The following is a 21,300-nucleotide window of genomic DNA, read 5'->3' as shown; positions in this document are numbered from 1 at the left end:
CCCGGAGCCGCAGAATTCCGGAGGGGATGGACGGGCCGGGCTCAGGGCTCTGAGCCGAGCTCAGCGCTTGGCTGCCTTCCTGCAGGACCTTTAAAACCGGTTTCAAACCCGATCGGGGAGGCTGAACGCCTTTAAAACCGGTTTCAAACCCGATCGGGGAGGCTGAGCGCCTTTAAAACCAGTTTCAAACCCGATCTGGGGGACTGAGCGTCTTTAAAACCAGTTTCAAACCCGATCTAGGGGACTGAGCGCCTTTAAAACCAGTTTCAAACCCGATCAGGGCAGGCTGAGCGCTTTTAAAACCAGTTTCAAACCCGATCTAGGGGGCTGAGCGCCTTTAAAACCAGTTTCAAACCCGATCGGGGTGGCTGAGCGCCTTTAAAACCAGTTTCAAACCCGATCAGGGGGGCTGAGCGCCTTTAAAACCGGTTTCAAACCCGATCAGGGCGGGCTGAGCGCCTTTAAAACCGGTTTGAAATCCGATCAGGGCGGGCTGAGCGTCTTTAAAACCAGTTTCAAACCCGATCTAGGGGGCTGAGCGCCTTTAAAACCGGTTTGAAACCCGATCTGGGGGGCTGAGCGCCTTTAAAACCGGTTTGAAACCCGATCTAGGGGGCTGAGCGCCTTTAAAACCAGTTTCAAACCCGATCAGGGGGGCCTGAGCGCCTTTAAAACCGGTTTCAAACCCGATCAGGGCGGGCTGAGCGCCTTTAAAACCGGTTTGAAACCCGATCGGGGGGGCTGAGCGCCTTTAAAACCGGTTTCAAACCCGATCAGGGGGGCCTGAGCGCCTTTAAAACCAGTTTCAACCCCGATCTGGGGGACTGAGCGTCTTTAAAACCAGTTTCAAACCCGATCTGGGGGACTGAGCGTCTTTAAAACCAGTTTCAAACCCGATCAGGGCAGGCTGAGCGCCTTTAAAACCGGTTTGAAACCCGATCCAGGGGGCTGAGCGCCTTTAAAACCGGTTTCAAACCCGATCTGGGGGCTGAGCGCCTTTAAAACCAGTTTCAAGTCAGATTTAGGGAGGCAGCGTGAAACCAGTTTTAAATCCGATTTGGAGGGAGAAAAGGGGACAGAGTAAAACCGGTTTCAAGCCTGATTTGGGGGGGGGGGGGGGGGGGGGGGGCACTGAGTGCCTTTAAAACCAGTTCCAAGCTGGATTTTGGGGACAGAATAAAACCAGTTTCAAGCCGGATTTAGGGGATGTCTGAGCGCCTTTAAAACCAGTTTCAAGCCTGATTTGGGGGGCAGAGTAAAACCAGTTTCAAGCTCAATTTAGGAGGTGCTAAGTGCCTTTAAAACCAGTTTTAGGCCTGATTTTGCTGGCAAAATAAAACCAGTTTCAAGCCAGATTTAGGAGGCACCAAGTGCCTTTAAAACCAGTTTCAAGTCGGATTTAGGGTGGAAGAGTGGAACCAGTTTCAAGCTGGATTTAGGGAGCAGAATTAAACCACTTTCAAGGTGGATTTTGGAGGCCTTGTGTGCCTTTAAAACCGGTTTTAGGCCTGATTTTGAGGGCAGAATAAAACCAGTTTCAAACCGGATTTAGGGCAGAATAAAACCAGTTTCAAACCGGATTTTGGGAGCAGAATAAAACCAGTTTCAAGCCGGATTTAGAGCAGAATAAAACCAGTTTCAAACCGGATTTAGGGCAGAATAAAACCAGTTTCAAACCGGATTTTGGGAGCAGAATAAAACCAGTTTCAAACCGGATTTAGGGCAGAATAAAACCAGTTTCAAGCCGGATTTCGGGCAGAATAAAACCAGTTTCAAACCGGATTTTGGGAGCAGAATAAAACCAGTTTCAAACCGGATTTTGGGAGCAGAATAAAACCAGTTTCAAACCGGATTTAGGGCAGAATAAAACCAGTTTCAAGCCGGATTTCGGGCAGAATAAAACCAGTTTCAAACCGGATTTTGGGAGCAGAATAAAACCAGTTTCAAGCCGGATTTAGAGCAGAATAAAACCAGTTTCAAGCCGGATTTAGAGCAGAATAAAACCAGTTTCAAGCCGGATTTAGGGCAGAATAAAACCAGTTTCAAGACGGATTTTGGGAACAGAATAAAACCAGTTTCAAGCCGGATTTAGAGCAGAATAAAACCAGTTTCAAGCCGGATTTAGGAGGCGCTGAGTGACTTTAAAACCGGTTTTAGGATCTCTGGGACACTCCACGGACTCGACTCCTTCTCCCAGAATTCCAAACAAATCCCAGCCCAGCTCCGCCTTCTCTGCCCGAGGAGCTGCTCGGATCCGTCGGAAATTTGGATTTTTTTGGACACAAATTCAAGTTTTTATTCCATCCTGGAGGATTTTGAACCTGTTGCTTGGATCCTTCTGAAATCTGGAATTTTTTTGGAGATAAATCTGGTTTGAACCTTTTGAAATTTGGATTTTTTTTAGAGACAAATCTGGTTGGATCCTTCTGAAATTTGAATTTTTTAAGAGACAAATCCTTCTGGATCCTTCTGGAATTTGGATTTTCTTTGGAGACAAAGCTGGTTTTATTCTTTTGAAATTTGGATTTTTTTTAAGAGACAAATCGGGTTTGATCCTTCTAAAATTTGGATTTTTTTTCCAGACGAATCTGGTTCGAGCCTTCTGAAATTTGGATATTTTTAAGAGACAAATCTGGTTGGATCGTTCTGAATTTTGAATTTTTTTAAGAGACAAATCCACTTGGATCCTTCTGAAATCTGAATTTTCTTTGGACACAAATCTGATTTTTCTTGGCACTGCAGGATTTCCCACCTGGCTCCTTGATCCTGGTAAATTTTGGGGGGGGTTTTTTGGAAAAAAATCAGTTTTTTTATTGGTGACTGCTTGGATCTTTCTCACCCGGTAAATTCAGATTTTTTTTGGACACAAATCCGGATTTTTCTTGATTTTACACCTGGCTCCTTGATCCTGACCTGCTTAATTCAGATTTTTTGACACAAATTCCGATTTTTCAACACAAATTCAGTTTTGACACAAATTCCCATTTTTTCAACACAAATTCCAATTTTTTCAACACAAATTCCAATTTTTTGACACAAATTCATATTTTTCAAAACAAATTCACATTTTTCAACACAAATTCACATTTTTCAGCACAAATTCCGATTTTTTTGCCACAAATTCCGATTTTTCAACACAAATCACATTTTTTCAACACAAATTCCGATTTTTCAACACAAATTCAGTTTTGACACAAATTCAGATTTTTCGACACAAATCCATATTTTTCAACACAAATTCCCATTTTTTCATCACAAATCCATATTTCTCAACACAAACTCCCATTTTCCAACACAAATTCCCATTTTTTCATCACAAACTCCCATTTTTCCATCACAAATTCCCATTTTTTCATCACAAACTCCCATTTTCTCAACACAAATTCCCATTTTTTCATCACAAACTCCCATTTTCTCAACACAAACTCCCATTTTTCATCACAAACTCCCATTTTCTCAACACAAACTCCCATTTTTTTAACACAAACCCCCATTTTCCCAACACAAACTCCCATTTTTCATCACAAATCCCCATTTTTCATCACAAACTCCTATTTTTCAACACAAACTCCCATTTTCTCGACACAAACTCCCATTTTCCAACACAAACTCCCATTTCTCAACACAAACTCCCATTTTTCATCACAAATCCCCATTTTTCATCACAAACTCCTATTTTCCAACACAAACTCCCATTTCTCAACACAAACTCCCATTTTTCATCACAAATCCCCATTTTTCCAACACAAATTCCCATTTTCTCAACACAAACTCCCATTTTCCATCACAAATCCCCATTTTTCCATCACAAATCCCCATTTCTCAAAACAAATCCCCATTTTTCGGACACAAATCCCCATTTTTCCATCACAAATCCCCATTTTCCATCCCAATCCCCATTTTCCCATCACAAATCCCCATTTTCCCATCCCAAATCCCCATTTTCCATCCCAAATCCCCATTTTTCCATCCCAAATCCCCATTTTTCCATCCCAAATCCCCCTTTTCCCATCCCAAATCCCCATTTTCCATCCCAAATCCCCATTTTCCCATCCCAAATCCCCATTTCCCCCCCGCCCCCCACCATGCCGCCCCCGCGGGCGCTGCGGCTGCTGCTGCTGCTCCAGCTGTGCCTCCAGCTGTGCCTCCAGCTGTGCCCCCGCCCCGCGGCCGCTGCCCGGAGGGACAGGAAGGGCAGGAAGGAGCCCCCCGAGCCCCTGAACGCCTCCCTGGCCAACAGCCAGGAGCAGCCCCAGGTGCGTCCTGAACCACCCCTGGAAAACAAAAACAAAAAAAAATCCAATTTGGGATTTTTCTGATCATTCCAGGCTCGTCCCATCAATTCCTTCTGGTTTAGTTGTGGGATTTTTATCAATTTTTTGGATTGATTTTTGAATTAATTCTTCATTTCACCAGGTTGGAAATAGCGGGAGAACACTTCCAGGGAGTTGTTGAGAATTCTTTTTTGGGGGGGGTTTTGGGAATTCCAGAGGGGTTTGGGGGATTCAGAGGAAATTTTGGGATTGGGAATGGGGAGGGTGAGGGAGAAAATTTTCAGGGAGTTTTCAGGATCCTTTGGAATGAACGGTTTTCTAGGATTTTTGGGAATCCCGGAGGGTTTTGGGGAATTCAGTTGTTCACACCCCTTTGGGATGAATATTTTTATGGGATTTTTGGGAATAGGGAATTCAGAGGAAATTTTGGGATTGGGAATGGGGAGGGTGAGGGAGAAAATTTCCAGGGAGTTTTCAGACCCCTCAGGATCCTTTGGGATCAAGATTTTTATGGGATTTTTGGGAATCCCGGAGGGTTTTGGGGAATTCAGTTGATTAGAATCCTTTGGGATGAATATTTTTATGGGATTTTTTGGGAATCCCAGAGAGTTTTGGGGAATTCAGTTGATTAGAATCCTTTGGGATGAATATTTTTATGGGATTTTTGGGAATAGGGAATTCAGAGCAGCTTTTGGGATTGAGAATGGGGAGGGTGAGGGAGAAAATTTCCAGGGAGTTGTTCAGAATCCTTTGGGATATTTCCAGGGGATTTTTGGGAATCCCAGAGGAATTCACAGGAAATTTTGGGATTGGGAATGGGGAGGATGAGTGAGAAAATTTTCAGGGAGTTTTCAGGATCCTTTGGGATGAACGGTTTTCTAGGATTTTTGGGAATCCCAGAGGGTTTTGGGGAATTCAGTTGATTAGAATCCTTTGGGATGAATATTTTTATGGGATTTTTGGGAATCCCAGAGGGTTTTGGGGAATTCAGTTGATTAGAATCCTCTGGGATGAATGTTTTCTAGGATTTTTTGGGAATCCCAGAGAGTTTTGGGGAATTCAGTTGTTCACACCCCTTTGGGATGAACATTTTTATGGGATTTTTGGGAATCCCAGAGAGTTTTGGGGAATTCAGTTGTTCACACCCCTTTGGGATGAACATTTTATGGGATTTTTGGGAATCCCGGAGGGTTTTGGGGAATTCAGTTGTTCACACCCCTTTGGGATGAACATTTTTATGGGATTTTTGGGAATCCCAGAGAGTTTTGGGGAATTCAGTTGTTCACACCCCTTTGGGATGAATATTTTTATGGGATTTTTGGGAATCCCAGAGAGTTTTGGGGAATTCAGTTGTTCACACCCCTTTGGGATGAACATTTTTATGGAATTTTTGGGAATCCCAGGGGGTTTTGGGGAATTCAGTTGATTAGAATCCTTTGGGATGAATATTTTTATGGGATTTTTTGGGAATCCCAGAGAGTTTTGGGGAATTCAGTTGGTTAGAATCCTTTGGGATGAATATTTTTATGGGATTTTTGGGAATCCCAGAGGGTTTTGGGGAATTCAGTTGATTAGAATCCTTTGGGATGAATATTTTTATGGGATTTTTTGGGAATCCCAGAGAGTTTTGGGGAATTCAGTTGTTCACACCCCTTTGGGATGAATATTTTTATGGGATTTTTGGGAATCCCAGAGGGTTTTGGGGAATTCAGTCGTTCACACCCCTTTGGGATGAATATTTTTTATAGGATTTTTGGGAATCCCGGAGGATTTTGGGGAATTCAGTTGATTAGAATCCTTTGGGATGAATATTTTTATGGGATTTTTGGGAATCCCAGAGGGTTTTGGGGAATTCAGTTGTTCACACCCCTTTGGGATTAACATTTTATGGGATTTTTGGGAATAGGGAATTCAGAGGAAATTTTGGGATTGGGAATGGGGAGGGTGAGGGAGAAAATTTTCAGGGAGTTTTCAGGATCCTTTGGTATGAACGATTTTATAGGATTTTTGGGAATCCCGGAGGATTTTGGGGAATTCAGTTGATTAGAATCCTTTGGGAATGAACATTTTTATGGGATTTTTGGGAATCCCAGAGAGTTTTGGGGAATTCAGTTGTTCACACCCCTTTGGGATGAACATTTTTATGGGATTTTTGGGAATAGGGAATTCAGAGCAGCTTTTGGGATTGGGAGTGAAGAAAATCCCAGGGAGTTGTTGAGAATCCTTTAGGATGAGAAATGTCCCTGTCCCTCTAGGGACACACAGAAATGTCCCCTGTCCCCATGGGGTGACCTCAGGGCCATCAGCCCTGCCAGTTGCCATGGCAACCAGGGGACAATTGGGGCCTGGCCACCAACGATCCACAAATTTGGGAACAATTGTGCCGTAATTGGTTCAGCTTGGGCAGCCCTGGGGCTCTCAAACCTTTCTGCTCCACAGAAATCCCCGTTAAAAACAAAAATTCCCTATAAAATTCCCATTTCCCATCAATTCTCCCTAAAAAATCTGATTTTTCCTGCTGTTTTTTTTTTTTTTTTTGGGATGTGCCTCAAGGTTCTGTGGCCAAACTGAATTTTTGAGGTTTTTCCCCCTAAAAGTCCTCCATCCCTTTTGTTTTAATTCCCATTAATTTAATCCCCATTATTTATTTAATTATTAATGAAAAATTATTAATTATTAATTAAAATTATTTCATTAATTTCATCCCATTAAAAAATTCCCATAAAATTCCAATTTCCCATCAATTCTCCCTTAAAAAAAATCCTTTTTTTTTTTTTTTTTTCTGCTGGTTTTTTGGGATGTGCTGCAAGATTCTGTGGCCACATTGAATTTTTGAGGTTCTCCCAGTTAATCCTGGAATTAATTTGCCTGGATTGGGAAATTTTTGTTAATTTGGCTGCTCTGGGAGCTGAGTGATTGAAGTTAATTCCCTTAATTAAAAAAAATCTCTTCTATCCAGAATTTATCCAGAAGGGATCCAAATAAAAAATTTCTTTTGAGAGGACCCAAATCCAGAATTTATTTAGAAAGGGTCCAAAGCCAGAATTTATCCAGAAGTTATCAAAATCCAGAATGTGTCCAGAAAGAATCAAAACTCAGAACTTTATCCAGAAATTATCTAATTCCAGAATTTATTCAGAAGATATTTGGATCCAGAATTTATCCAGAAATTATCAGAATCCAAAATTTATTTATCCAGAAATAACAGAGAGCCAGAATTTTATCCAGAAAAGATCCAATTCCAGAATTTATTTAGAAATTATCCAAATCCAGAATATATTTAGAAGGGAACCAAATCCAGAATTTATTTAAAAGGGAACCAGATCCAGAATTTCTTTAGAAAGAATGAAAATTTATTTTGAAGGGGTCCAAATCCGGAATTTATCCAGAAAGGATCCAAATCCAGAAATTAGTCAGAAATTATCAAAAAATGAATTTTGCGTCCTCTGAACATCTGGTGGATTTTCCATGGGATTTTTCCATGGAATCTCAGAAGCTGGAAAAAGGAATTTGAAGGATTTTTAGATTGGCATCCTTGGAGGATCTGGGAATGTTTTCCATGGAATTTCCATGAAAATTTTCCATGGAGTCCCAGAAGCTGAAAAAAAAGAGATCTGAAGGATTTTGAGATTTGCATCCTTGGAAAATCTGGGTGGGTTTCCCATGGAATTTCCATGGAATTTCAGAGTCCCAGAAGCTTGAAAAAGCAATTTGAAGGATTTTCAGATCTGGGCATGTTTTCCATGGAATTTCCATGGAATTTTTCCATGGAGTCCCAGAAACTCAATAAAGAGATCTGAAAGATTTTCATATTTGCATTCTCAGAGGATCTGGGGATGTTTTCCATGCAATTTCCATGGAATTTCAGAGTCCCAGAAACTGAACAAAAAGATCTGAAGGATTTTCAGATCTGGGGATGTTTCCCATGGGATTTCCATGGAATTTCAGAGTCCCAGAAACTGAACAAAGAGATCCGAGTGATTTTCAGATCTGGGGATGTTTTCCATGGAATTTTTCCATGGAGTCCCAGAAGCAGAATAAAGAGATCTGAGTGATTTTCAGATCTGGGGATGTTTTCCATGGGATTTCCATGGAGCCCCAGAAGCAGAATAAAGAGAACTGAGTGATTGTCAGATCTGGGGATGTTTTCCATGGGATTTCCATGGAATTTTTCCATGGAGTCCCAGAAGCAGAATAAAGAGATCTGAAGGATTTTCAGATCTGGGGATGTTTTCCATGGAATTTCCATGGAATTTTTCCATGGAGCCCCAGAAGCAGAATAAAGAGATCTGAAGGATTTTCAGATCTGGGGATGTTTTCCATGGAATTTTTCCATGGAGTCCCAGAAACTGAACAAAGAGATCTGAAGGATTTTCAGATCTGAGGATGTTTTCCATGGAATTTTTCCATGGAGTCCCAGAAGCAGAATAAAGAGATCTGAGTGATTGTCAGATCTGGGGATGTTTTCCATGGGATTTCCATGGAATTCCAGCACTCCTGTCTCCTCAGCTGCTGCAGCCCCCCGAGCCCCGGCTGGCCGACCCCCGCCGCACCTGGATCTCCTTCGTGCACCGACCCGACGACGGCAACAACTCCAAGAGGAGATGCAAAGGCAAAGACAAGAAATTGGTACCTTTGAATTCCCTTCTTGCTGCTCATCCATCAGCTTTCCCCAGCTGATTTCCCTTTTTTTTTTTTTTTTTGTGTTTAATTTCTTCATTTTTTGGAGAAATTTGAGCTTTCTTGTTTTGGGAAATGAGAAATTTTGAACTGGCCTCTCTCAGGTTGGGCCTTTTTTTTTTTTTTTTAAACTTATTAATCCTTCTAAGAGATAAAGTCCAAGTATCCCAATCCCAGCTGATTTCTCAAATTTTTGTGTTTAATTTCTCCATTTTTTGGAGAAGTTTGAGTTTCTTGTTTTGGGAAACAAGAAATTATGAACCGGCCGCTCTCAGGCTGAACCTTTTTTTTTTTGGGTTATTTTCCCAAAAATAAAACTCATCTTATTTATCCTTCTAAGAGATAAAGTCCAAGTATCCCAATCCCAGCTGATTTCTCAAATTTTTGTGTTTAATTTCTCCATTTTTTGGAGAAGTTTGAGCTTCTTCTTTTGGGAAATGAGAAATTTTGAACCGGCCGCTCTCTGATTGGGCCTTTTTTTTCTTTCCACTCAGCAAAAACAAAATCCATTTTTTTTACCCTTCTAAGAGATAAAGCCCAAATATCCCAAAGGATAAATCAACCAAGGTGTGGACAAGGGCTTCATTTCAAATTAAATTAATTTCAAATTAACGAGCTCAGCGACGCTCACTTCCCATCTCTGCTTGGGCAACCTCGAATTCTTTGAATGATTTTCTCTCCTCCAAGATAATTTGAGGAATCCCAGGGATTTTTTTTGGGAACACAACTTCTCCCTTTTGCTGATGTCAGTGCAATTCTCAGATTTTAATCCCGATTTTTTTTTTGTTTTGTTTTGTTCTCTCAGCGAGGCCTGGTGGGGCCTCCGGGGCCTCCTGGGCCTCAGGGGCCTCCGGGAGCTCCTGGGGCTGAAATCACCCGGGAAATTCTTCTGCAGGAGTTCAAGGAGATCTTAAAAGGTAAAAAAAATGTAAAAAGTCAAAGATTTTAAAAATATTTTAAAAGGATCTTGAAGGCTGGAAGAGTTTTTTTATTTGGTGAAGGACCAGGAGAAATCCTCACCCTAAACCAGCCCCTGGCAACCAAAAATGTTTCCCTGGTGCTTAAAATTGAAGATCCAAGAGTGGAATTCTGAGCAAATTTTCATAATTCATAGGGCCAGGCTTTAAATGAAGGTTTTATTTCATTTTATTTCATTTTTTTGTCCTTTTCCCCTCAGAAGCCATGGAGCAGTGAGCCTCCCTGCCTGTTAATCCATGCCCCTAAATGAAGTTTTATTTTATTTTATGTATTTTTTTCACTCAGAAGCCATGGAGCAGCGAGCCGCCCTGCCCCTCCCTGCCCAGCCCAGCCCGCTGTCCCCCTAAATGAAGTTATATTTTATTTTATTTATTTTATTTTATATTTATCTCTCAGAAGCCATGGAGCAGCAAGCCTCCCTGCCCATTAATCCATGTCCCTAAATGAAGTTATATTTTATTTTATTTTATTTTTTCTCTCAGAAGCCATGGAGCAGCGAGCAGCTCTGCCCTTCCCCACCCAGCCCAGCCTGCTGTCCCCCTAAATGAAGTTATATTTTATTTTATTTATTTTATTTTATATTTATCTCTCAGAAGCCATGGAGCAGCGAGCCGCCCTGCCCCTCCCTGCCCAGCCCAGCCTGCTGTCCCCCTAAATGAAGTTATATTTTATTTTATTTATTTTATTTTATATTTATCTCTCAGAAGCCATCGAGCAGTGAGCCACCCTGCCCATTAATCCATGCCCATAAATGAAGTTATATTTTATTATATTTATATTTATCTCTCAGAAGCCATGGAGCAGCAGGCAGCCCTGCCCCTCCCTGCCCAGCCCAGCCCAGCCCGCTGTCCCTGTTAATCCATGTCCCTAAATGAAGTTTTATTTTATTTTATTTTATTTTTTCTCTCAGAAGCCATGGAGCAGAGAGCCGCCCTGCCTGCCCCAGCCCAGCCCAGCCCGCTGTCCCCGCTGTCCCTGTTAATTCATGTCCCTAAATGAAATTATATTTTATTTATTTTATTTTATTTTATTTTATTTTTTCTCTCAGAAGCCATGGAGCAGCGAGCAGCCCTGCCTGCCCCAGCCCAGCCCAGCCCGCTGTCCCCGCTGTCCCTGTTAATTCATGTCCCTAAATGAAATTATATTTTATTTATTTTATTTTATTTCTATTTTTCTCCCAGAAGCCATGGAGCAGCGAGCCGCCCTGCCTGCCCCAGCCCAGCCCAGCCCGCTGTCCCCGCTGTCCCCGCTGTCCCCGCTGTCCCCGCTGTCCCCGCTGTCCCCGCTGCTGCCCCTGGAGCAGCTCCCGCTGTCCCGGCGCCGCCTGGACCAGGCGTTCCACTGCCAGCTCCGGGCGCCGCTGCTGGTGGACAAGAAAACCTTGGTGGAGCTGCACAACTTCCAGTCGGTGAGAGGGGAATATCCCAGAGACTGTCCTGGAGGATCCCTTTAAAATCTGGTATTCCAAATGCTCTGTCACTGAGGGATCCACCTTTTAAAATCCATTTTTCCTGATGTTCTATCAGTGATGGATCTGTCTTGGATCCCTTTGAAATGTTCTGTCACTGATGGATCCACACTGGATTCCCTTTCTAAATCCATTTTCCCCTAGATTCCATCATTGATGGATCCCTCTTGGATTCCATTTTAAAATCCATTTTTCCAGTGGTTCCATCACTGATAGATGCATCTTGGATCCCTATTTTAAATCTAATACTCCAGATTTTCTGTCACCGATGGATCCAGCCTGGATTCCCTTTTAAAATCCATTTTTCCAGTGGTTCCATCACTGATAGATCCATCTTGGATCTCCTTTTAAAATCCATTATCCCAGATTTTCTGTCACTGATGGATCCACCCTGGATCCCCTTTATAGATCCATTTTTCCAGTGGTTCCATCACTGATGGATCCACCTTGGATCTCCTTTTTAAATCTAATATTCCAGATTTTCTATCACTAATGAACCCATATTGGATCCCCTTTTCAAATCCATTTTTCCAGACGTATTTTTCACACTTCTCAATATGAAACCAAGAATTAAACCCAAATAACCATCTGCTAATTTATTTAATCTGGATTTTGGGGTCACCAAGGCCCTCAGGGGCGTTTTGGGAAGGGTTTGAATTATTCTCTCCTCGGCTCTCCCGCAGTGTTTATTCCCTAATGAAAACACATTCCTGGATTTTTCCCAAACTTTTTGGCAGCCAGGCAGGATCAGCCCTGGGGCGTGGGCAGGGCTGGAGGCAGAGCTGCTGCCTCATTAATTAGCAGAAAATGGCACTAATTAAGGCATCCGTGCTTCCCATGCCTCAGGGCCCTCCCAGATCCTTCCCAGTTTTTCCTGGCTCGGAGCTCTGGAAGCCAAACTGGGACCGGAGCCCGGGACAGGACGGGGCTGGTCGGGCTTGTCCCCTGGAAAAGGGGAATTCAGTCAGGAGCTGCTGGGGATTTGGGATCAGAACAGGGATTTGGGATCAGAACAGGGATTTGGGATCAGAACAGGGATTTGGGATCAGAAGGGGATTTGGGATCAGAACAGGGATTTGGGATCAGAACAGGGATTTGGGATCAGAACGGGATTTGGGATCAGAACAGGGATTTGGGATCAGAACAGGGATTTGGGATCAGAACAGGGATTTGGGATCAGAAGGGGATTTGGGATCAGAACAGGGATTTGGGATCAGAACAGGGATTTGGGATCAGAACAGGGATTTGGGATCAGAACAGGGATTTGGGATCAGAACAGGGATTTGGGATCAGAACAGGGATTTGGGATCAGAAGGGGATTTGGGATCAGAACAGGGATTTGGGATCAGAAGGGGATTTGGGATCAGAACAGGGATTTGGGATCAGAACAGGGATTTGGGATCAGAACGGGATTTGGGATCAGAACAGGGATTTGGGATCAGGACAGGGATTTGGGATCAGAAGGGGATTTGGGATCAGAACAGGGATTTGGGATCAGAACAGGGATTTGGGATCAGAAGGGGATTTGGGATCAGAACAGGGATTTGGGATCAGAACAGGGATTTGGGATCAGAAGGGGATTTGGGATCAGAACAGGGATTTGGGATCAGAACAGGGATTTGGGATCAGAAGGGGATTTGGAATCTGCACGGGGATTTGGGATCAGAAGGGGATTTGGGATCAGAACAGGGATTTGGGATCAGAACAGGGATTTGGGATCAGAACAAGGATTTGGGATCAGAACAAGGATTTGGGATCAGAAGGGGATTTGGGATCAAAAGGGAATTTGGGATCAGAAGGGGATTTGGGATCTGCACGGGGATTTGGGATCTGCACGGGGATTTGGGATCAGAACAGGGATTTGGGATCTGCACGGGGATTTTGGATCAGAACGGGATTTGGTATCAGCACGGGGATTTGGGATCAGAACAGGGATTTGGGATCAGAACAGGGATTTGGGATCTGCATGGGGATTTGGGATCAGCACACGGATGGATTTGGGGTTCCCCCAGGGATTTGGGATCAGCCCAGGGATGGATTTGGGGTTCCCCCAGGGATTTGGGGTCCCCGCAGTGATTTGGGGTCCCCCCAGGGTTGGATTTGGGATCACCCCAGGGATTTGGGGTCCCCGCAGTGATTTGGGGTCCCCCCAGGGTTGATTTGGGGTCCCCGCAGTGATTTGGGGTCCCCCCAGGGATGGATTTGGGGTCCCCCCAGGGATGGATTTGGGGTCACCCCAGGGATTTGGGGTCCCCGCAGGGATTTGGGGTTCCCCCAGGGATTTGGGGTCCCCCCAGGGTTGGATTTGGGATCACCCCAGGGATTTGGGATCACCCCAGGGATTTGGGGTCAGCTGGTGTCTCTCCCCAGCCCCTGGCCAAGGGCTCTTTCCTGCGGGGCTCGGGGCTGGATCTGGGATCAGCACAGGGATGGATTTGGGGTCCCCGCAGTGATTTGGGGTCCCTCCAGGGTTGGATTTGGGATCACCCCAGGGATTTGGGGTCCCCGCAGTGATTTGGGGTCCCCGCAGTGATTTGGGGTCCCCCCAGGGTTGATTTGGGATCACCCCAGTGATTTGGGGTCAGCTGATGTCTCTCCCCAGCCCCTGGCCAAGGGCTCTTTCCTGCGGGGCTCGGGGCTGGATCTGGGATCAGCCCAGGGATGGATTTGGGGTCCCCGCAGTGATTTGGGGTCAGCTGGTGTCTCTCCCCAGCCCCTGGCCAAGGGCTCTTTCCTGCGGGGCTCGGGGCTGGATCTCTCCAGCGGCCGCTTCACCGCGCCCGTGGGCGGCATCTACCAACTGTCAGCAAACGTGCACATCGGTGAGTGCGGGGCTGGGCTGGGGACACCTGGGGACATGGGGACACCTGGGGACACCTGGGGACATGGGGACATGGGGACACCTGGGGAACATGGGGACATGGGGACACCTGGGGACATGGGGACATGGGGACACCTGGGGAACATGGGGACATGGGGACACCTGGGGACACCTGGGGACACCTGGGGACACCTGGGGGCACCTGGGGACACCTGGGGACACCTGGGGACATGGGGACACCTGGGGACATCTGGGGATACCTGGGGACATGGGGACACCTGGGGACACCTGGGGACACCTGGGGAACATGGAAACACCTGGGGAACACCTGGGGAACATGGGAACACCTGGGGAATATCTGGGAATACCTGGGAAAACCTGGGAACACCTGGGGGACGTGGGAACACCTGGGGAGCCTGGGAACACCTGGGGACACCTGGGGACACCTGGGGAACATGGGAACATCTGGGGAACCTGCAGAACACCTGGGAAAATCTGGGAAACCCTTGGGAAAACCTGGGAAAACTGATGGATCCACCTCGGATCCCATTTTTGAATCCATTTTTCCAAAGGTTCTATCACTGATGGATCCACCTTGGATCCCGTTTTTAAATCCAATATTCCAGATCTTCCATCCCTGATGGATCCACCTTGGATCTCCTTTTTAAATCTGATATTCCAGATGTTCTATCACTGATGGATCTACCTTGGATCCTCTTTTTAAATCCATTTTTCCAGAGGTTCTGCCTTGATGGCCACTGCTGGATCCACAATTTTCCTTTTGGGATTTGGAGGAACCTTCTGGCAACCTCAAACCCAACCACCCCAAGGCTTCTTCTTTCCTTCCAGAACCCAAATTTTTGGGAATTCTGACATTTTCCTGCTGTTTTCCCCAGACCACAGTGAGCTGAAGAGCAAAGTGCAGCTGCGGGCGCGGGACAACGTGCGGGTGCTGATCTGCATCGAGTCCCTGTGCCACAGACACACGTGAGACTCAATATTCCAGAATATTCCACCCAATTTATCAATTATTCTCCTCAGACTGTCAATATTCCAGAATATTCCACCCCATTTTAACAATTATTCTCCTCAGTATTCCAGAATATTCCACTCCATTTTAGCAATTATTCTCCTCAGATTGTCAATATTCCAGAATGTTCCAGCCCATTTTAACAATTATTCTCCTCAATATTCCAGAATATTCCACTCCAATTTATCAATTATTCTCCTCAGACTGTCAATATTCCAGAATGTTCCACCCCATTTTAGCAATTATTCCCCTCAGATTGTCAATATTCCTGAATATCCCACCCCAATTTATCAATTATTCCCCTCAGATTGTCAATATTCCTGAATTTTCCACCCCATTTTAGCAATTATTCTCCTCAGATTGTCAATATTCCTGAATTTTCCACCCCAATTTGTCAATTATTCTCCTCAGATTGTCAATATTCCAGAATGTTCCACCCCATTTTAACAATTATTCTCCTCAGTATTCCAGAATATTCCACTCCAATTTAGCAATTATTCCCCTCAGATTGTCAATATTCCTGAATATCCCACCCCAATTTGTCAATTATTCTCCTCAGATTGTCAATATTCCAGAATATTCCACCCCATTTTAACAATTATTCTCCTCAATATTCCAGAATATTCCACCCTATTTTAGCAATTATTCTCCTCAGACTGTCAATATTCCAGAATATTCCACCCCATTTTAACAATTATTCTCCTCAGTATTCCAGAATATTCCACTCCAATTTAGCAATTATTCCCCTCAGACTGTCAATATTCCAGAAAGTTCCACCCCATTTTAGCAATTATTCTCCTCAGATTGTCAATATTCCAGAATATTCCACCCCATTTTAACAATTATTCTCCTCAATATTCCAGAATATTCCACCCTATTTTAGCAATTATTCTCCTCAGACTGTCAATATTCCAGAATATTCCACCCAATTTATCAATTATTCTCCCAAATTGTCAATATTCCAGAATGTTCCAGCCCATTTTAACAATTATTCTCCTCAATATTCCAGAATATTCCACCCCATTTTAGCAATTATTCTCCCAAATTGTCAATATTCCTGAATATCCCACCCAAATTTATCAATTATTCTCCTCAGATTGTCAATATTTCAGGATGGATTTGGGAAAGATCCCAGAGATCAGAATTGATTTGGGACAAATCCCAGAGAGATCTGGATGGATTTGGGATCTGTCCCTGAATTTTCAGGATGGATTTGGAAGAGATTCCAGAATTTTCAGGATTAATTTGGGACAGATCCCAGAATTTTCAGGATGGATTTGGGATCTGTCCCTGAATTTTCAGGATGGATTTGGAGATCCCAGAGTTTTCAGGATTAATTTGGGACAGATCCCTGAATTTTCAGGATGGATTTGGGACAGATCCCTGAATTTTCAGGATGGATTTGGAAGAGATCCCAGAATTTTCAGGATGGATCTCCCTGTGGAATTTCCCGGGAATTCCAGCACTTCTCCCCTCCACGGGGCTGGAAAAACCCCCCGGGGCTTTTTGGTTTTTTTGGGGTTTTTTTTGTTTTTTTTTTTTTGGGATGAGCCGTGGAAATTCGAGCTGGAGCAGAGGAGGGGGGAAAGCCCCACCCTGGATTTTGGGCAGGATCTGACACAGCCTCACTCTGCAGCTCACAATTCCCTTTATTTTTATTTTAATTATTTTTTTTTTTCTGGGGAAAATCAGGTTGGAACTTGTAGGGTTTCATCACTGGAATTTAAAAAAAAAAAAAAAAAAAAAAAAAAATAAAAAAGAAAGAGGAATTTAATTGGGAAAACAAGGGAGGGAAGAACCAGGATTTGGGAGGTTAAAACTGAGTTTAACTGGTTGATGTTGTTCCAGAAATTTGGATTTGGCCCAAAAAAAGGTGAATTTTGGGGAATTCTGCAGGAAATCCCAAAGAACAGCATTGGGGGAGGGGGTTTGAGGATTTTGAGCTGCAGCACAATTATGGAATGATTTATTTAAATTTCTTTTTGGCTTGTGTTTAAAAATTTAAAAATCCTCCCCAAGATTACAAAATTCACCTGAATCCATAATCCTCACCCTAGGAAATTTTTGTGGAAAAGTTCATAAATAGAGGTGGAAAGGTTCAAAACAGAGTAAAAAAAAAAAAAATTAAAAAATTTTTAAAAAAGAAAATAAAGAATGAAGAATGGAAGTATGGAAATATTGAAGAATGGAATAATGGAATTATTGAATTATTGAATTGTGGAATTATGGAATTACGGAATAATGGAATAATAGAATAATGGAATTATAGAATTATGAAATAATTGAATTGTTGAATTATAGAATTATTGAATCATTGAATTATAGAATTATTATAGAATTATGGAATAATGGAATCATTGAATTATAGAATTATGGGCTTTGAAAACATGGAATGATGGAATGATGGAATAATTCAATTATTGAATGATGGAATTATGGAATCCTGGAATTATTGAATTAAGGAATTATGGAATTATGGAATTATAGAATTAAGGAATTAAGGAATTTGGAATTATGGGCTTTAAAGATCTCATTCCCACCTTCCACCACCCCCTGCTTTAAACCCTCCCAAACATCCCAAACCCAAAATTCACATTTTTGGTCCAACTGCTCTGATTTCCATGGAAATTGAGGGATAATTGTCCTTCCACTCCCAACTGTGGGTTTAATCTGTTTAAATCTCTCATTCATCTGTTTAAATCTCTCATTAATCTGTTTAAAATTCTCATTAATCTGTTTAAATTTCTCATTTTAGGTCCTTGGAAGTGATTGCTGGGCTGGAAAGCAACAGCAAAATCTTCACAGTTTATGTCCATGGGCTGCTGCAGCTGCAGGTGAGGCTGGAAATTGGCAATTTCTGCCCAAATTCTGCCCATTGGATTCTGGAATTGCTTTAAAAAATCAATTATGGGCTGTGCCTTATCAATACCCCCGTGATCAATAACCCCATCCCAAATCCAGTATGTGAAATTGTAGATACTATGCTTATGTGTTGTATTAATAAATAGTATGTAATATATAAATAGATAGAAGCATATAAATATATATTAAAATAATAGAAAAATAGAAAATAGAAAATAATATATAATATGTAATATATTAGGTATAATATATAATATATAATATAGATAATATAATATGTAATATATTATATAATATATAATATATAATATAGATAATATAATACATTATACATTATACATTATATTTATATAATATATAATATATAATATATAATATATAATATATAATATATAATATATAATATATAATATATAATATATTATATATTATATATTATATATTATATATTATATATTATATATTATATATTATATATTATATATTATATATTATATAACAAACTGTAGTTATACCAAATATTAATATATTATATATACTATATATATTATAGTTATATACTATATTAATAGCATATAACTAATAATAGAGTATATATATATTATGTATATATAATAACATTATATATAACTATATAACTATTATATAAATTATATAATATTAAAATATAATATATACTATATAATATATAGTTTATATAACATATACTATATATTACAGATATACCACAGTCCCATAGTATATTAATATCTCATACCTATACTATAATATTTATACTATATATAATATATAGCACAGTGCCACGTGATATTAAATCAGTTTACAGCAGTCACAGACTGCACCATATCAATAACCCATAATCAATACTTCATAATCAATAACCAATAATCAAACCCCCATAATCAATTCCCCATGATCACTCCCCCATGATCAATAACCAATAATCAATAACCAATAATCAATCCCCTGTCCTCAGCCTGCTCAGTACACCTCCATCTTATCAATCCCCCATGATCAATAACCAATGATCAATAATCAATGCCCCATCCCAGGCTGCTCAGTACGCCTCCATCTCATCAATCCCCAATAACCAATAACCAATAATCAATAACCAATCCCCCATCCCAGGCTGCTCAGTACGCCTCCATCTCATCCATCCCCAATAACCAATAATCAATAATCAATAATCAATAATCAATAACCAATCCCCCATCCCAGGCTGCTCAGTACGCCTCCATCTCATCAATCCCCAATCCCCAATAACCAATAATCAATAATCAATAATCAATAATCAATAACCAATCCCCCATCCCAGGCTGCTCAGTACGCCTCCATCTCATCAATCCCCAATAACCAATAATCAATAATCAATAATCAATAACCAATCCCCCATCCCAGGCTGCTCAGTATGCCTCCATCTCATCAATCCCCAATAACCAATAATCAATAATCAGTAATCAATCCCCCATCCCAGGCTGCTCAGTACGCCTCCATCTCATCAATCCCCAATAATCAATAATCAATAATCAATAATCAATAATCAATCCCCCATCCCAGGCTGCTCAGTACGCCTCCATCTCATCAATCCCCAATGATCAATAATCAATAATCAATAATCAATAACCAATCCCCCATCCCAGGCTGCTCAGTATGCCTCCATCTCATCAATCCTCAATAACCAATAATCAATAATCAATAATCAATAATCAATAACCAATCCCCCATCCCAGGCTGCTCAGTACGCCTCCATCTCATCAATCCCCAATAACCAATAATCAATAATCAATAATCAATAACCAATCCCCCATCCCAGGCTGCTCAGTACGCCTCCATCTCATCAATCCCCAATAATCAATAATCAATAATCAATAACCAATCCCCCATCCCAGGCTGCTCAGTACGCCTCCATCTCATCAATCCCCAATAATCAATAATCAATAATCAATAACCAATCCCCCATCCCAGGCTGCTCAGTACGCCTCCATCTCATCAATCCCCAATAATCAATAACCAATAATCAATAACCAATCCCCCATCCCAGGCTGCTCAGTACGCCTCCATCTTCGTGGACAACAGCGCCGGCGCCGCCATCACCGTCCAGACGGGCTCGGATTTCATGGGGATGCTGATGGGAACCTAGCGGGGACCCAAACCCCAAAATCCCAAACCTCAAACCCCAAATTCACAAATTCCCCAAAATCCCCAAATCCCCAAACCTCAAAATCCCCAAATCCCCAACCCCAAACCCCAAATCCCCAAATTCACAAATTCCCCAAAATCCCCAAACCCCAAATTCACAAATTCCCCAAAATCCCAAACCCCAAACCCCAAATCCCCAAACCCCAAAATCCCCAAACCCCAAATTCACAAATTCCCCAAAATCCCAAAATCCCCAAACCCCAAATTCACAAATTCCCCAAAATCCCAAACCCCAAAATCCCAAACCCCAAATTCACAAATTCCCCAAAATCCCAAAATCCCCAAACCCCAAATTCACAAATTCCCCAAAATCCCAAACCCCAAATCCCTGAATCTCCAATATCCCCAACATCCCAAAATCCCAAAACCCCAAATCCCTGAACTCCCAAAATCCCAAATCCCCAAAACCCCCAATCCTAAATCCCCAGAACCCCGAAATCCTCAAACCTACAATCCCCAAACCCCAAATCCCAAAATCCCCAAAATCCCAAATTCCCCAAATGCCAAAATCCCAAAACACCAAATACCAAATCCCCAAATACCAAATCCCAAATCCCAAATCCCAAAATCCCAAATCCCAAATCCCAAATCCCAAATCCCCAAATCCCCAAATCCCAAACCCCAAACCCCAAATCCCAAAATCCCCAAAATCCCAAAACACCAAATACCAAATCCCAAAATCCCAAATTCCCCAAATCCCCAAATCCCAAAATCCCAAATCCCAAATCCCAAAATCCCAAAATCCCAAAAATCCCAAACCCCAAACCCCAAATCCCAAAATCCCCAAAATCCCAAAACACCAAATACCAAATCCCAAAATCCCAAATCCCAAAATCCCCAAATCCCAAACCCCAAACCCCAAACCCCAAATCCCAAAATCCCCAAAACCCAAAACACCAAATACCAAATCCCAAAATCCCAAATCCCAAATCCCCAAATCCCAAACCCCAAACCCCAAACCCCAAATCCCAAACCCCAAAACCCCAAA

General features: G+C 42.3%; 2 protein-coding genes across 2 annotated transcripts in view; one reads left to right on the top strand and one right to left on the bottom strand.

The window, feature by feature from the left end:
• INTS11 (integrator complex subunit 11) overlaps positions 1–21,300 on the bottom strand; it is a 258,653-nt gene that overhangs the window by 131,550 nt on the left and 105,803 nt on the right. The window lies entirely within an intron of this gene.
• On the top strand, positions 4,086–20,269 carry C1QTNF12 (C1q and TNF related 12; the record flags this gene model as incomplete). The annotated part of the gene is made up of 9 exons (XM_079326185.1): positions 4,086–4,256; positions 8,784–8,903; positions 9,760–9,871; positions 10,218–10,276; positions 11,227–11,340; positions 14,114–14,222; positions 15,118–15,208; positions 18,007–18,085; positions 20,155–20,269. 9 exons carry the CDS (start codon positions 4,086–4,088, stop codon positions 20,251–20,253), a joined length of 954 nt encoding a protein of 317 aa, XP_079182311.1. The 3' UTR covers positions 20,254–20,269.

Source organism: Erithacus rubecula (assembly GCF_903797595.1).
Source record: "Erithacus rubecula genome assembly, chromosome: 24".
NCBI lineage: Eukaryota > Metazoa > Chordata > Aves > Passeriformes > Muscicapidae > Erithacus > Erithacus rubecula.
This window is presented reverse-complemented; position numbering and strand designations above follow the sequence as displayed.